This window comes from Protopterus annectens, chromosome 3.part1 (assembly GCF_019279795.1).
Source record: "Protopterus annectens isolate FY-2018-M chromosome 3.part1, PAN1.0, whole genome shotgun sequence".
Lineage (NCBI taxonomy): Eukaryota > Metazoa > Chordata > Ceratodontiformes > Protopteridae > Protopterus > Protopterus annectens.
Window position 1 is genome coordinate 1,381,193,602 of NC_056732.1, and position 18,751 is coordinate 1,381,212,352.

Sequence of the window (18,751 nt, forward strand, 5' to 3'; positions counted from 1 at the left end):
AATAACGAATAATAACTCTAATTATTTATCAGTTGAGTTGGAATGTAGGAACACTATGCAATATTTTGTAATAGCAACAGGAACATTTATATATATATTTTTATATTTATATATTTTGTGTTTTTCTTAAGTATTTCATCAATGATAGCAGTAGTATGATATTATATGGCTTTTACATATATATTTTTGCATCATTGTTAGAACGATAATGTATTAACATTACGCACTGATGCCGCGTCAATGTGAAATGATGCAGAGATGGTGTTGGACAATATAATTGATTCACGTGACACGTCATAAGTAAATATTATTTCAATACCATAATATACATATTATATATATATATACGTATTAAGAGATATATGGGTCATTTTAAGAGCACATACGAAATCGTTTAGTTTTATCTTTTATATTTTCTGTTTTTATGTGCGATCTTTGAGATTTTTATTGCGGTTATTCACTAAGCAGTGCAAGCGATAGAGTTATACAACTAATGGACCTATTACATAATGTGTACTATTATAGTAGATTAAACTTTTATTGAAAAGAAGTGCATCAATCGATATATTATTAACAATGAACAAGATAGAATGAATGTATTGTTATTTTATAAAGCTTTTAAATGCTTGAGTAACCTTAGAAAATGCATTGAATAGGTTAATGTATTTTTAAAAATGTTAACAAGATGATTGATTCAACGTCACATGACTGCTATTTAAGCAATTGTTTGTGCAATGCAAATGTTTTATGGTCTGATGAAGCTGATAGTGAAAGCGCTTACCTAGTGCACGCCAAATAAAGGATTATATATTTTTTCATAAACAAGACTGGATTATGGCAAGCTTGGTGGTTGCCTTCTGTCGCTTTGTGTTTTTGGACAATATATTCACCTTTGTGTAAAAATTCAGGAAAGAAAACTGATGAATTCATTGACCGATTGATATTGGATTCTGACACCACCTTAGGAAGGAAGGAAGCATTGGTATGTAATGCCACTCTATCCTTATGAAAAATCAAGTAAAGAGGTTTTAATAATAAAGCTCGAAGTTCTGAGATTCTTCTAGCAGAAGTAATGGGCACTAGAAAAATAGTTTTCCAGGTCAAGAATTGAAGTTCACATTTAGCTGCTGGTTCAAAGGGGGATTGAATTAAGGTTTGTAGTACCAAATTTAAGTCCCATGGTGGAGCAGGATCTTTATAAGGTAGTCTGAGCGGGAATGTGCCTCTTAAAAAGGCTTTACAAAGTTTAGATGAAGCTAAGGAGGAACTGTCAAGTTCAGTGTGAAAATCAGAAATTGCTGCTAACTGGACTAACTGTTGAGGAGCTAGCTACCTCATTAAAAATTGTTGCCAAATATTCCAGGACACTTGGTACAGGAGTTGAAAAGGGGTCAATGTGTTTTTGCTATTTCCATTTAGTTCTGTAACAGTTTTCTTGTGGAAGCCTTAAGTGAAGATAACTATACGGCAAACAGGAAAAGAGAGCATTGGTTGTTCGGCTATCATGGAAGTGGGATGCTGGCATAATGGTTAAGGCGTTTACCTTACAAACACAAGGTGCAGGGTTTGATTCTCACATGAGGTAATTGGCTACGCTTAAAATGGCCCCTGATGGCAGTTAGCTTAGTACTAACCTATGACTCTATGAAGGGAATTGGAAAAATCATGCTGTTAGTTTGAGGTTTGAAATATCCAGATGTGCCTGTCAGGTGAAACAAGAGGTCTAGAATTCGATCCAGAATCCAAGGTGGGAGAACCAAATCTGTTGAGGCCAGTAAGGTGCAATGAAGATAAGCTTGCTTTTCAACCAGACAGCTGTCTGCAGAAATTTGGGAATTAAAGGAATCAATGAATACGCACAGAGAAGACTGGGGGGGGCCAATCGTGGAGTACAGCATCTCTCGGTGATTACCCTTGTTGGAGGAAGAGGGTGAAAAAGCTGCTGCACTTGTTGTTTAGGGAAGATGCAAAAAGACTGCAACAAGGCTGGTCCCACTGACTGAAAATCGAGTCTATATTATAATCTCGACTGTTATACTTCGTTAAAGTGTGATCTTGGAGTTGGTATATTTAAGTAGCTGAGGGCTTGCCCCCTGCATAAACATCCTTTACTTTTTTTTTTACAGCCTTATTATTAGAATTTCGATGATTTACTGTTTCGATCACTAAAGTTTGATCTTTAGTGATTCAAAACATTAAATCTTAGAGATTCTAATATAGACCCCTGAAAATCATAGCCGTCACTTTCTTGTTGAGAGACCATTCATGTGGTAGTAACATGGACCTGCTCAGTTTGTCTGCTATCACGCTGGACTTCCTTGGAATGTGCGTTGCTTTTAGAATGTGGTTGGAAGTGATCATCCATTGCCAAACCCTGAGGGCTTCTTAAGACAAAGGGTAAGACCTGGTTCCGCCTTGTTTGTTGATGTACCAAACTACTGACATGTTGTCCGTTTGAATCACAATTGAATGATTGAATGCCTGCAACACTAAGAGTACTGGTCCCATTTCCAGAGCACTGATGTGCATTTTGGCCTCTTTGAAGGACCAAGTGCCTGTTTTTCCCAGGAAGTCCCCCTCCCCAATCTGGGATGCGTCCGTGGTCACTATGGCCCTTGGTTTGAGGAAGAATGAAGGAATGATATTGTAAAAGTTGATCAGAAAGAATCCACCAACAAACGTATTTTTTGCATGCATGAGTTATTTTTATTTGGGCTGACAAAGGGTGATAAAGAATTGACCATTGCGCTGACAGTATCTACTGAAGAATTCTCATATGAAATCCTGCAAGGGGAACTAGAATTATGGCTGCTGACATTGACTCTAGGGTTTTTAGAATTGATTGAGCTGAAATTGTGGTACTGAAGATCATTTTCATGACCTGGAATCTGATAGAACTCTTGAGAGGGTAGAGAAACTGTCATTGATTTCGTACTGAACACTGCTCCTATAAATTCCAGTTTGAGATAGTTCCAAATGAGACTTGCTGTGGTGAGGCCAAAGGGTAGTGACCTGAACTGGCTCCCAGCCGTAAGCGTAGATACCTTCTGGATTGTCTGTTCAATTTTATATGATAGCATACATCCTGAAGGTCTACTGAATACAAAACCATGCAGAGACACAAGACAAACCAGTAATTCACCAAAATGGTGAACAAGAAGCAGAAAAATCAGCAGCAAGTTCAGCACGGATAAAAGTTCCTTTAGAAGGTTTATTAACAAACACACTTAAAATAACAAGTATCAAAGTGAGAGTATCTTTAATTGTTTTTAAGTGGGAGTTTAATAAACCTTTTTAAAGGAAATTTTATCCACTGGACTTGCTGCTGCTTTTTTTCTGCTGGTCGTTCACCATTTTTTTTGGATTATTGGTCTATTCAGCACATCCAATTGTCCTTTGCTTAAGAAGGGCAGAATGGACTGTACTGTGATCATCCGAAATTTTGTGTGTTGAACTGACTTGTTCAAGATACTGAGATCCAAAGTCGGTCTCAGGTCCCCTGTTTCCTTTGGTACTAAAAAGAAGTACCAAACTTTCTTCAGTTCAAAGAGAACTCTTGAGTAAGTTCCAGATTCTATTTGGTCTGATCGGACCTATTGAATGACTTTTTTCTGGAGGCTTTTGAATTCCTATTGCTGCTGATTTCCTCTGATTAGGTGGTACATTGGGAACTTTGTATAGAGGTGGAATTGGAATGGAAAAGGGAATTGTATAATCTCTGGATATAATTCTCAGCAGCATGCATCTTTTGCGATTTCTAGACAGGCTCTCTGGTACAGAGATAAATGACCCCTGACTGCCTCCAGAGGAGAAGTGGGCCTCCTTTTAGGAATGCTGATAGGGTCTATCAGAAAAAAAATCTTTAGATCCTTGGTTCTGTGGGTCTCTTCTGCCGTGCTAGTGGAGTCTTCCATCTGAGTTCCCCCCTCTGAGCCTGGGGGAACTATCGCCATGTGGATCTTGGAAAGGACCCTGGGATTTCCTGAACCATATTTTTCAACAACCTCGCTGATTCCTTGACAAGGTTTTTTGAGGAGTGAAAAAACATATACCCACTGCAGAGAGGATCTTTCCATCCATCTTGCACCTGGAAAGTGTGTCCTTCACTTTCAGGCCAAACAGATAACTGCTTTCAAAAGCAGTATTGATGAATGAGGACTTGAAGGGCTTGGCAAAATCACACAAGCGCATCCAGGCATGTCTCCTTAGTTATATGCCTGACCCCACTGCCCTTGAGGTACCTTCAGCCACAGGGGAGATGAGCATCATGGACGAATTAGAAAGTGATTATAGGGTAGCCAACTGCGATGCCACAGAAGCCTGAGCCTCAGCAGTGGTGGTTCCTGAAACAGAACTTGATAATTCTTTTATCAAATCCCTTTGAAGCCTTGTGAAATGGGCCAGGTAGTTCAGCGATCTGACAGCAAATGTCTCTGAAGCATACACATGCTTCCCAAATCTGTCCAGTGCCCTGGACTCCCTGTTAGGGAGATAGACAGAGGAGCTCTGTTCTGCAAGTTCCTTCTTAGTGGCCACCGTTACGGCCATGGCATCTACAGGCACTCCCTTTCTCCAAAATTTCTTGCCTACAGGTGGTGCCACAATCCGAGCCGGTCTCTTGGGGATTGGCTCAACTGTGTCAGGCTCCTTCCACACCCGCCGAGAGACCAAATCAATGAGCTCCTCAACAGTCGGAGTTGCCCAGCAAGCAGACGGGCCAGAACAAAAAAGCCTCCAGGAACACTAACTCCTCTGAGGAAGAGTTTTGGGATGACAAACCACCCCTTGCTTTAGGATTTCAAAGGATGTCTCCATAGGAGATGTCTTCAGCTGGTGATCTTTGAGACCATTCCCCTTCATCAAAATCAGTATCTTTGGTGACAGACTCCGGATGGGAATCAACTGCCTCCTCTTGCACTTACTCTTCCTAGGGACCTCTTCGGTGGGATGTTCTGGAGAGGTATCGGCAGAAATGGTAATACCCTGCTGGGTATCTTGGAGACTTAGAGTAGGCTGTCCATGTGGACCAGGATAATGAGTCTCAACATGCAAAGACATGTGGGACCCAGATGGAAGACCCGAGGAGAGAGGAACCGTCCACCTGCAGGAGCAGAAAACACCCTTCTCCAGCACCTCAAAGGCAGATCACTCTGGGGAGAAGGAAGCTGATGAAGCTGAGAAGCCAAGCTTCTGACCCCTCAGCTCCCTCTGTCCAGAAGGCAACCCACCTAATGGCAGAGGTTGGAGCCGAGCTATCCAGTGCTGAAGTTCTGAGGAGTATAGATGGCTACGAAACCTTTGGATTCGACTGTAACACCTCGGATTCAACAGGGACAACTCTGCTCCAAGAGATGTCTGGATCTGAAAGTGTAAGAGCCGGGGCACAAAGAGTGAACTTCAGATACGAAGAAAAGTACAGTTGTGTACACTTACCATAAATGTAGATGTGTACACTTACCATAAATGTAGATGTTCGAGTGTATTCACTGTTGCAGTCATTACACATTTGGGTTATCTGCTTGCAGTTGCCCTCAGTCGGCCTGATTAACAAAGTCTTGGGTCCTGCGTCAGTTGCTGTCTCTTCTTCCATGACGTCAGGTCGTCAGGGGTATAAAACATGCAGCCGACGTCATTACATCAGTTTTTCTTGCCCCAAATGTCAGGTGCCCCCCTAATGGGAAGCAATTAAATCTATAAATATATAAGGTTATACCTCCAACAAAAAAGCAAATACACCAAAAAGCTGTAAAGCATTGAAAAGGAGAGAAGAGGTATAGCCAAAGGAAGTCAGGGGGCTGGAGGAAGGGTAACAAGGACTGTAACAGTGAATACACTCGAACATCTACATTTATGGTAAGTGTACACAACTGTACTATGTTCTTCATGTTTCACTATTGCAGTCATTACATTTGGGTAGATTCCCAAAGCTAAGGATAGGAGGAGGACTTTAGATAGCATTAGGGCCAGCTATAAGGCCCTGCAAAACTGCAGTAGCAAAGCCAGCTCTGGATTTAGAGAAAATTGGCAAATGGTAATGCTTGGTGAAAGTATGTACAGAACTCCAGGTAGCAGCTTCTAGGATGTCCTTGGTAGGTACGCCTCTGGGCAAGGCTGTAGAGGTAGATGCAGCCCTGGTTGAGTGGGGTCTGATCCCCTGTGGGATAGGTTTTCCATGGTGCTTATAGCAGAAATGAATGCAATGGTCTAGCCTTCCCCTCTGTCCCTGCAGCAAATGCCACCAGCAGTTGGTCAGATTTCATTTGAGGTTTAGTCCTGTCCAAGTAGAATCTAAGTTATCTGTGCACATCTAAGGAGTGCAGTATCCATTCCCCTTTGTTCTGTTGATTAGGAAAGAAGGTTGGCAAATGAATGGACTGATTAAAGGCCACACTGGATACCACCTTTGGCATGAAAGAGTGATTGGTCCTGAGGGACACCCTGCCCGCATAAAAGATGATGAAAGGCTCCACTGCCATAAGGGCCTGTAATTCATATACCCTTCTTGCTGAAGTGATGGCTAAAAGGAAAGCTGTTTTCCAAGAAAGGAATTTTTTAAAATCTGCAGTAGCAGCTGGCTCGAAAGGAGGAAGGGTGAGTTTCTCCAACACAAAGTTAAAGGTCCCAGGCTGGAGTTGGAGCTCTCCTGGGTGGTCTTAAATTTTTTCCCCTCTGAGGAACTGCTTGAGCAGTGGATGAGAGAAGAGGGGAGGTACTGTGTTATAATGAGCTGAAATGGCTGATACATGAATTTTTATTGAGGAAAAAGACAGGCCCTTGTGAAGCATCTCAGTTAAGTATTGTAAAATCTGAGGAAAATTGGGCACTGCTGTGCTCAATCCTTCAGATTGGTTCCAAGCACAGAATATTTTCCATTTTTCAGCATAAGATTTTCAAGTACTAGGCCTCCTTACCTCTAAAATGACACCCATCACTGGTTTACTGAGGTATGGTAAAGGAGAGCTTAGGTAATTAGCCAGGCTGCTAGGTTCAGTGTTAGAAGCTGAGGGTGCATAATCTGGTTCTCCTGTTGAGACAGCAGGATAGGAGTTTGAAGCAGGTGCCATGGGGCCAACAGTGACACTGCGCAGGAGGGGGTACCAGTGTTGGCGTGGCCAATCTGGTGCAATCAAAATCATCCTTGGTTTGTCTTGTTTGATCTTTAGTAGTACTTTGGAGAGCAGAGGCAGAAGAGGAAAGGCACAAACTGATAGGTTTTTCTAGCTGAAGGACAGAGCATCCAATTTCCAAGCTAGTCTGTGGGGAGTCCTTGAGCAACATTTTTCCAGTTGATAGTTCTGGGGGGAGGCAAACAGGTCTGTATCTGGGCTCCACCATTTGCTTGTTAACATGTTGAAAATCCTTGGTTCCAGTTTCCACTCGTGTGGGTCCATGAGGTCTCTGCTTAGTTCATCTGCCAGTGCATTTAGTTTTCCTGACAGGAATTGAGCTTGTAGATGCACTTGGTAGCTCAAGGCTGTGTTCCACAATGCCATGGCTAGTCTGCAGAGGGGGTAAGAATGTGTACCCCCCTGATTGTTTATGTACCACATAGCAGTGTTATTGTCCGTCTTTACCATTAATTGTCCTGGAAAACTGTGGTCCTTGAAGGCTGTCAGAGCATTCTGTACAGCTAACATTTCTTTATGATTGATGTGAAGGTGCATTTGAATTGAGTTCCAATTGCCCTGAATGCACTTCCCTGCCAGGTGCGCCCCCCATGCATAGTCTGATGCGTCTGTTAGGGTTTGGGCGGCAGGGGGTAGTGTGAATGGTAGTCCCTTGTATTGGTGGCAGGCCTCTGCCCACCAAAGGAACACCAGGCGTAGGCAAGGAATGATAGGAATCACTGCTTCTAGAGCCTGAGAATGTTGGCACCATAGGCTTTTTAGATACCATTGTAGTTTCCTCATATGCAGCCTTGCATATGGAATTAGAAGAATGCAGGCGGCCATGAACCCCAAGGCTTGTAGTATTTGCCTTGCAGATAGCAGGGTTTTTGTGGCCACTTGTTTGAAGTAGGTTGTCAATTGAATTTGTTTCTCTGGCGTGAGGAATGCCATCTGGAAAGTTGTATTTAAGCTTGCTCCCAGGAATATACTTTGTTGACAGGGTACCAGGTGTGAATTCTTTTCATTTATGTTGTACCCCAGACAAGTTAGCACCCTTTGTACAAAAGCCAGATGATTCAAAAGTATGTCCTGGTTTTCTGCCTGAATTAGACAATTGTCCAGGTATGGGTATATTTGAATATTACTTTACCTGCAAAATGCAATGACTGGAGCTAGGCACTTTGTGAATACCTTGGGTGCAGTAGATAAGCCAAAGGGCAGTGCAGCGTTTAGCTGTCTTTGAAGTGTAGGCATCTTCTGCAAGATTCCCTGGTTGGGCTGTGCAGGTATGCTTCCTTTAAATCTAGTGTTGCCAACCAGGTATCTTTGCTTAGCATAGGAAGCAACTGGTGAAGAGTCAGCATCTTAAATTTTGGAATCACCAAAAAGGTGTTTAGAGTAGACAGATCCAGGATAGGACACCATGAATTGTCTTTTCTGGGTAACAGGAAAAATCTCGAGTAGAAACCTTTATGCCTTTTCCTCTTCTGGTACCAACTGAATAGCCCCTATGCTTAAGAGAGAGAGTACTTGCTTTTGGGCCTCTGCCCACTGATTTGGAGGTAGATCCGGGCAACCGCTTGGAGTTTGTAACATGTGGAAGTGAAATCTGTATTCCTGGGACACTGTATTTAAAACCAATTGTCCTGGGTAATAAGTCCCCAGTTCTTTGCATGAAGTGCAATCTTTCCCCCAAAGGGGTAGTCAGTTGAGAAGTGCTTGGAAGTTTTACAAAGTCACTGAGACAGTTTACCATAGGGGAGAGTTTTATTACTCGTAGATTTGGAAGTGGAGGCCCCACACTGCTTAGTCCTGTGCGTCCCCTGGGACTGAAGCCTGGGTGGCTCTGCTGGATCTGGGTTTGGACTGAGAAGGTCTGGAAGAGGCAGGAAAGGACCAATTCTTAGAAGACCAATGCCTACTAAATCTTTGAGGTTGTACTTGTAAAAAATCTTTAACAGTTTGCATAGATTTAGCTTTTTCCTCCATCTTTTTAAGAACTTCTTCTGTCTTGTTGCCAAACAGGCGGTCCTGATTTAAGGGAGCATCCAGTAATTTTGCTTTAACAAGATCTGGCAAGGATTGTTCCTTAAGCCAAGCATGCCATCTAAATACAGACCCAGTTACCGCAGCCCTGCAAGATGCCTCTAGTGAATCAAAACCACATTGCAATGTATGTTTACCAACTTGTTCAGCAGAATGCATTAAATCCTGTAAATCCTTATTTTCGGCACAATCAGGAGTCATCATCATTTTCTGTTTAAGCAATCCAATAATATGCTGCTGATACTTTAACACATGAAACATGCAATTCAAGGGCCTAATGGCTAAAGTTGCAGAAGTGTACACCTTCTTACCCCATCTATCCAGCGCCCTGGAGTCTATATCAGAGGGGGTAGGATTTTTGGAAGTAGTAGCTTTAATGCCCTTGGGTCCCTGTGAAACAGTTTCAGGATCCGCAGTAGGATTTTTGAAAAGGAACTTGAGAGAGTCAGGAATCCTGTAATATCTATCAGGTTTTCTGGAAGCAGGAGGTAAAGAGTCAGGGGCCATGCTAGATTCCGAAAAGGCATCATCAACAATGTCCAGTACAGGAGGTATAGCTAAAGGCCTGTGCTGGGGGAGGATTAAGAAATCCCTAAGCCTCTTTTTAGAATCAGAGAAATCCTGACTTTCCCAACAAAAATGCTCCCCGAGAGTATGCAAGGTTTCACCAAAAGAGAAATCCTCTTGGGGGGGGCAGAGGGAATAGAGTCCTCAGCATCAGAATCCTCATAGGTAGATAAGGGTAAATCCTGGTCATCAGAGGAAACAGAAATTTCAGAATCCTGGTCAGAAATATCATAAGCAAACTCAGTCCTAGGTCTCTTAGAGCGGGAAGGTTGGCTTCCCCTGATTATAGTAGTAAGGTCTTCAGCCATTCTTATCATTTGTTTTTTAGGCATAGAGGGCTGACCATGCGGTCTGGGCATCAGTTTTCTAGGCATGGTTCAAGTTTTAGGCCTTGAAGAAGAAGATGGCGTCGGTTTAATATGAAAGTCAGTAGGCCCGAATACACCCTCAGAAGCCAGTGCCTGCACAGCGGCTCTGGACCCATCCAAGGTAGAGACATCCGCAGGATCCACAGTTGAAGCATCTCACGGCATACCGGACTCCGAATGGGTCTCAGTAGAGGCCTGAGAATCTGAAGTAGAGGGTATCAGGAGCTGCGAAAGCGCCTCACTGAGCACCGGCAAACTGGGTGGCCTGTCTCTTTATGTTTGCGTTTTTTCGAAATGTTGGTAACCGAATGGCTTACTGAAGACATATCAGGATAATTAAACTGAGCACCAAAATATTTAGAAGCTCAAAAATACCGACGACGGATAGTTTGTGGTTTAAATAAGGCACAAAACCGACAGCGAGGTACGTCATGGTTAGAGCCTAGTCAAGAAATACAGTACGAATGAAAATCTTTATGCGGTATTTGCTTTCCACAAGAAATGCAATTATTTACTTTTACTGACATCGGTTTAGAGCAAGAAAAAGTTTCCCCAATGGGGTACTTAGCTTTTAGTTGAAGACTTCGGTTCTGAAACTCAAAAACTAAAATTTCAGGAGTTAGCTGACCGGCACTTGCAAACTGCTTCTGCTTCAGGCACTGCACGGCAAGAAAGACTGGTGTAATGATGTCGGCTGCATGTTTTATACCCCTGATGACACGGAAGAAGAGACAGCAACCGACGTAGGACCCACAACTTTGTTAATCAGGCCAACTGAGGGCAACTGCAAGCAGACAACCCAACTGTAATGACTGCAACAGTGAAACACAAAGAACATCTAAGATATTCGGATCCGAAGTCAACAGTCCCAGAAGACTCAGATCCAAGGGCACCAAACAAGTGGTCAGATCAGTGAAGGATCCAAAAAAGGTGGTATAGTGCTTATAAAGGCTTCCTGACCCGAAAGGGTAATCCGGAATAACTCCCATTGGTATTTGCAGGGAGAAGAAGGTCCTCATTATCCTATCCACATCTGCCATGGTGAGATTCTTGGAAGAATAAGAAGATGCCTGTGATGTAGATCCTGAGTGTCAATGTATTTCTGGAAGGGATAAGGTACACAGGATCATACCAGATCCAAGGAAAGGGAGTATGTTGTTCTTCAACGGCTTTGGATCCGAACAAGTCGGATTTGACGAAGCCGACTTATTGTCAGACAGATGCAGGAGCAGCTTTCAGGTACGATTTCTTGGACTCTTTCCTTGGTGGTTCAGTGGTAGGATCCAAGGATGCCAAGGTCCTAAGATTAAAACCCTGACAAATCTTGCATTCAACATTTAGGTGCTGAGGGCCTAAACAATATACACAAAGCGTGAGAGCCAAAAAGTGTAATTTTATGTCCACATTCTGTACATTTTTTAAACCCCAGGGGTTTTTCTCAGACATTTTTTAATGCTAATAGCAAAGATAAGAGTAAAAAAAATTTTTTTTTAATTTTTGAAAGAAAGAAAATACCAAGTTTGGTAAAAAGATTACCATAAAAAAGGGTATAAAATATAGAACTACCACTAATGGTAAGACAGGCACACTCAAAAGTGTAGGAAGGGAGGTATAAAGAATATAATATTAAAGAATTATAGGAAAAATTCACTTATCTGAATTAAAAAAATTATCTAGATTGAGATCTAAAGGTGACCACGTCTTCACGCTAAAGCTGCAAATGAGATTTAAGGGTGTTAGGGTTGGTGCATTATGGGAAAGGGAGGAGCTTGAGAGTTTTTTGGTGGCCATGAGCTTTATTAACTGCCAAGTTGGATCCGAGGACCGGATCCAAACTCAATTGTTGAGGAATGAATGAAAACTGACATCAGATAGACACTGTGTCCCCCCAATACCACCACTAAAAAGAATCAAAACCAACATTTCAAGTTGCCCTGTAAATAAAATCCAGATCCCTTACTACTGCTCTTTGGAATGTGTGAAGGAAACTAAGGTTTTAAGAAAACCTATGAACTCTGTCAGGACAAAACCGTCCAGAAGTGCAAGAGCCTTACTCATAAGAAATAAGCAACTCTGACTTGACTCTCACCATACAGTCCCCATTCACCTTGAAATTACTTCCCCCAAATACTTTGTCATACATTAGAAAGCATTTCAGACACATTTCCCCCAAGATATGACTGCTGACTGCAACTCTGCAAAGGATCACCTACCCAGGGCTTTAGGAGGCTCAAAGAACATGTTTTTGCTTATGGAACTGCCTTAATCCATTGAAATATGAATTAATAAGCTATATCAAACAGTGAGTGACAGCTCAGTTAGCCAGTCAGGGAGCCTATCTACCCTAATGTAAAATCATAGCCTATACACATACTCCCTTAAAGAGGTCTGTCTTAGAGCTCTAGGGTTTGGCATTTATGCCTGACCTCTGGTCACTGCCTATGCGGAATATGCATATTCTCTGTGTCTGGCTGTTTTTTTTTCCAGATGCTCTAGTTTCTACCCACCTCCCAAAAACATACAGATTAGCTGACTACACTAAACTGTCCATATATATTGTACTTACCCTTTCTTTTGTGGCACAGGTCAAGGCTGAAAAGTCCTTTAAGACTGGCTCACTTACCTGGTTATCAGTTGAATAAGTTTAACAAAAACAAATACATAAACTCATACATTGATAACTTGAATAGTTGAAACATTACAGTAGGTCCTACTCAAACCTATCTAGTGTATGGTTAAGGTGGACAAATTGCTGGGCCTCTTAGTTGTAGGTTGTGCAGAAAAAAACAGAAGAATTTAGCATTGAATTTTCACTGTAAAGGCATTTGAAAAGCAAGTTATTTCTATAAAGTGTAAGCTGACCGAGCTGCAGTCAAGAGTAAGATCTTGCTACATAAACATCATCTGAGATAGGATTCCAAAGAAGCTGGTGACCCATGACTGCACATTCTTCTGACCAAGGTAAGCGATCTAGAACATCTTGGGAGAAAGACAACAATGGTTTGTCCATTCTAAGGCATTGTCCACCATACTAAGAACGCCCACAAAGGCATGAAATATGTAGAGGTTGCCATCTCTGCTGGTTTCAGGGACACACATCTCTGACTTCTTGGTGTCAGTAAACGTAGATGACTCCAAGAGGAATGAAAAACAGTGTCCAAGGAAGAGACTGATAGTCTTGTCTACTGTGCAGGCATTGTGGACTGAGAACTGAAAGACAGATTACTGTAAAAGCTACTGAAGATAATTTCAGTGAAACCAACAATGGCTAAAAGAGCTACATATGTAAGATTGATACCAAAAATGACATTCAAGGATGAGTGGTTGGCAATTCACTCCCTAGTTACCTGATACAAGGTACTGTCATGCACATGTGGAGAAAAGGTTTTCAGCTCTACTGTGTAAGAAGCTGCAGGCAGCAATCCTGTGATTCACTCAACAGAAGAATTCATGCACAAGAAATCCACTGCTTTGGTAAGCAATGTGAAAAAGGCCTGAGATGAAAATCAGTGGAGAATGAAAATGAACTTTAATAACCATTAAAGAGACTCCAAGGCTTCAAACAGCTGCTATGATATCCTCCTCCAGTGAAATGTTGGAGGAAGGGCAGGATGGGCCACTTCTGCACCAAATGATCCCAAGTGCAAAAACAGAGACCACTCACTCATCAAAAGTTAAAGCAAACAGTGACAGAGCAGAGATCTTCGAAAGTCTAATTTTATTTGACACATTCTCTTTGTCTTGTGTAATGGCTCCTCTTCCTTTACCTCCCCCAAGCCATTTGTTCCTCTCTTGGTGTAGAAGCCAGGCACATTAAGCCCAAGAGAGAACAATATGACCCATTCATTCCCTGAATGGAGGGGGTCTCTCACTGGCTCATCTGCTTCCCAGTGAGACAAAGAGCTGGGTTGGTAGGGAGATGGACAGTATGCCAGCCCCAGCAAACTCCCCTCCTTAGCCCCCCTCCATAAGACATCTTAACTCTGTGACAGCTCCAAGGATCTCCACAAATGTTGCCTACAATGAGGAAGCATGCATTCTTCCTTTGCAATGTCCCTAATAATGAAATCATTTTGCAAAGTGGACAAAAACATTAAAAAAGAAACACATGACTCATTAGACATTAACACAGTGAGAACGGACATAGTCATAATAGAAAGAAAACACAACTGTGTTCATCTAGGTTACACATGTAAGCAGGTCTTACCTGGCAAGGTCTCGAACAGTTTCATCAGTAAGACGATTTCCCATAAGGTTAAGATGAGTTAAAGCACAGCCATCCTAAAGGATACAACAAAAAAGTCAGATTGCCAGTGTTCTAGGTAACAATGCTTCTAAGGACTGTCACTGTTAATGCCTGAACAAAACTACTACTAATACCTGCTGGTGAAAATACCTCCAAAACATAAAAAAAAATTTCATAGCAGCACCTTTCCTCATGGCAAAGAGAGAAAGCCAGGCCCAAAACAGAACGGGAGCACTGGGTGCTGCATCCATGGAGAATGGACCTGCCAAATGCACACTGCCTAGAGTGTGTAGGACTATAATGAGAAAAAGCTGTATGCTGGCATACATACCTCCCCAGAATAGCAAGTACTTGTGCAGCACAGAGTAACTGCAGTGGGTTAAGAGATCCAGGAGAGTAGAAGTGGAGTCCACTAGGTCTGGCAAACTGGCTCATTTACCACAGCCCAACTCTTGCATGTTTGGGGAATGAATGTACAGATGAAGCCTTCCATTCATTGACTAAATAGGTTACATGGCTCTCGCTCAGACTGGAAATACCTGGTTCCCATTCTGACAGAGGAATGAATGAGTCAGTCAGTCAAAGGAAAGCGAACCACTGAGCAAGACCCAAGTCATATGAGATAAGGATATTAAATAAAATCATGTCAGAATAGAATGGCAAATTACTACATCAGTAGCATAATGGTTAAGGTGTTCACTTCACAGACACAAGGTAAAGGGTTTGATTCCCACCTGTAAAGGAGAGAACTGGTTAGAGAGGTCCAGAGTGTTTCTGTTTGAATCCAAGCCATCTAAAGCTAAGAACAAGAAATTAAGCTTATTTTGACTTTGATCTGCACTTTTTATTTGTATTTTACTGTTTACTGAATTAAGTTGTCCCTTTTTGACTGAATTACTGTTTGTGCCTGCTTATTACCTAAACTTGTTTTGCACTATAATGTTGCTTAGTTAGTAAAGACTAGATCTAGACTTGCTGAATCTAACCTGCTATGAAACTTGAACTCATATCTAGCCATCTTACATTAAAAAGGGCTGCCCCTGCACCCTTATGGCAGAAGTGTGTGGATGTAGCCTTGTCTGAGCTGGAGACTGCTGGAGGAAGGATCATTGCGTGATTTCCTATTGGCAGACTAGTTTAAACTTGTTTATTTTCACCTGAATATAAGCCTCGCGCTTGCTCGTTTTTTGTCTCAATTAAACAGAGCTGCTCTGCATTTGGTATCCCTTGCCAGAGGTCCAGAATGTTTCTGCTTGAATCCAAGCCATCCAAAGCCAAGAACAAGAAATTAAGCTTGTTTTGAGTTTGATCTGCACTTTTTCATTTGAATTTTACTACATTAATGTGTGCATTTTTGACTATTTTTACTGTTTGTGCCGGCTTATTACCTGCACTTGTTTTGTATTGAAATATTGCTTAGTTAGCATAGACTAGATCTAGACTTGCTGAATCTAGCCTGTTTTTCATACACTTGAACTCAAATTCAACCATCTTACATTAAGAAGGGCTCCCCTGCACCCTTGTGGCAGAAGTGTGTGGATATAGCCTTGTCCCCACCGGGGATTGCTGGAGGAAGGATAATTGTGTGATTTCCTATTGCCAGACTAGATTAAAACTGTATAATAAGCTGTGCACCACATAATGGGGGGTTAGTGGTTGGTGCCTTGTATAGATGCAAATGCCTAGAAACTCTTATTCCCTAAACACCAGTCATTGAAACCCTCCCAGGTTCCCTGCTGCTCTGGGGGCAACTCAGCTGAGGACTGAGCAGCATCGACCCACTTTCCATCCCAAATGCTATATAGATTGTCTCCCTTAATCCCACAGCAATAGCTGATCTAATTTACACTCTCAGAAATTTTGTGTCTTTCGGGTTTTCCCGGTTAGGGGTCGCCACAGCGGAACTCTGGTCCGCTAATGATTGTTAGTTGATTTTTACGTGCCGAGTTACCAGCAATGACGCACAACCTTCAACGAAGGTACGCCCATTCACGCATGTCTCCACGCAGAAGACGCTCTAGCTGAGAATTGAACCGGACAGCATCTTACTGTGAGGGGACAACGCTACAGCAGCACCACCACCGCGGGTTCTTACTCTCTCAGAAATTAATACTTAAAAATTACCTGCTACTATAGACAGTTTCCCAACATTTTTCCAGGCAGCCTGATTGACATGGACATCCTAAGGCAATGTAGCAATTGCCTCATGTATACTGACAACCACTTGCTCCTATAGCAAACAAATAGTGTATGCGAAAGACCAGTCACAAGCGGAGTCCCACAGGGTTCAGTCCTGGGACCCCTCCTGTTCGGTATATATTTCTCCGAAGTACAGACAAAGGCTAAAGGACTGTGGCTAACCAAGTTCACAGATGACTGTAAATTGGGTGCAATAACTGACTCTCCAGCTGACACAGACATCTTGCAAAAGGGTCTCACAGAGACAAACACCTGGTGTCAAAATCACAATCTCAAGCTAAATGCCAAAAAATGCATAGTAATCCCATTTGGTAAAAACAAAGTTACCTACAAACTACCACATAGATGGGAATCCACTAAGTACAGAAGTAGTAATTAGGGACCTGGGTACCCAAGTAGATGGCATGCTCTCCTTTGATAACCATATAGCCAAAACAGTCAGGAAATCCTTCTATGTGGTACACCTGATCACAAAGGGTTTCTCATCCAGATCCAAGGAGGTGATTGTGCCCCTTTACTCCTCACTCATTAGGCCCATAATAGAGTACAATGCCCCATTTGGGATATACCTCACTAGACACCTGCAACAACTAGAAAGACCACAGAAGTACCTTGCTAAAAGGATTAAGGGCCTTAAACAATTACCCTATGAAGCACGACTAAAAAAGCTTCAGCTCTTCTCAGTTGCTTACCGTCTGCTCAGAGGTGACCTGTGCCTGACCTATAGGGCCATGTCAAACCCTGAACTAATGGACATGCTTCACCTCAAAAAAACAAGATCCCTCAGAACCACTCATTCTAGTGACTTGAACCTATGTACAACAATAAACAGGACATGCTGGAGGGATAGATTCCTGTCCCAGCGACTCCCCTCACTCTGGAATAGAATCCCAGTCCATATTCGACAGAGCTCCTCTCTGATCCTCTTCAAGAGAAATCTTGATGAGTGGATGGGTAATCGTAAGCTCTACCCTGGGATCACTTCAGGAGCCCTGTTGACAGAGGCCCAGGTTACTAATCTAATGGGGAGGCGAAAGCCATCACTCTGTGGCTAGGCTTATAAATGCCCATGGGCAGATAGCCTAGTACTTAGCTATGAACCTATGTAACTATACCATGAAACTAGAATCAGTCCTCTCATGTAACAATAAACAAGACATCAAACAGACTGTCAGCACACACAACTCTCCACTCACACAAGATAAGGTCAAAGCACATAAACCTACATGCGCGGAGGTAATCAAGAGTGAAAGACCAGAGACCTCCCAAGCGCAAACAACCTATACATACTGGTATACTAACAGAATCCACCATTACACATAACACACACATCAGTGTCTCAACAATTAAGCCCATGAGATAAAACACCACAAAACCTAATATCCTAGTCATAGGCGACTTAGTAGAGAGACACACAGATGTCTTTCTCACCAGGCTAGACAAGCAGAAGGTCAGGTCACAGTCAACTGCCCTTCAGGTGCCAGGATCTGTCAAATCACACATGCACTGAAGTCACTCAGCTACAATTACTGTTATGACTGTCATAATACATGTTAGTGAGTGACTTTAGACGTACCTCTTCGTCTTATTCTTTCGGCTGTTCTCATTAGGGGTCGCCACAGCAGGTAATCTGTTTTCATTTCTTCCGGAATTACGCATCTTGCTCTGTCACGCCAATCACCTGCATGCCCTCTCTCACCACATCCATAAACCTTATCTTATGCCTTCCTCTTTTCCTCTTACCTGGTAGCTCCATCCTTAGCATTCTTTTCCAAATACACCCAGCATCCCTCTTCAGCACATTTTTAAACCAACCCAATCTCGCCTCTCTGGCTTTGTCTCCAAAATGTCCAACCTGAGCTGACCCTCTAATACACTGATTCCTAATCCTAGCCATCCTTGTCACACCTGATGCAAATCTTAACATCTTCAACTCTTCCACTTCCAGCTCTGACTCCTGCCTTTTTTGTCTATGCCACCACCTCCAACCCATATAACATAGCTGGTCTCACTACCCTCTTATAGACCTTCCCTTTCACTCTTACTGGTACCAGTCTGTCACAAATCACTCCTGATACTCTTCTCCACACACTCTACCCTGCTTGTACTCTCTTATTCACCTCTCTTCCACATTCGCCATTACTCTGAAATGTTGACCCCAAATATCTAAACTCATCCACCTTCACCAACAAACCATTCCTCTAGCCTCCCTCTCA

The 18,751-nt window shown here is 42.5% G+C and overlaps 1 protein-coding gene across 1 annotated transcript in view; it reads right to left on the reverse strand.

The window, feature by feature from the left end:
• TONSL (tonsoku like, DNA repair protein) overlaps positions 1-18,751 on the reverse strand; it is a 1,124,870-nt gene that overhangs the window by 22,199 nt on the left and 1,083,920 nt on the right. Inside the window, exon 24 of the mRNA XM_044066303.1 lies at positions 14,298-14,371. Coding sequence (XP_043922238.1) covers positions 14,298-14,371 — 74 coding nt within the window. The remainder of the gene's footprint in view (positions 1-14,297; positions 14,372-18,751) is intronic.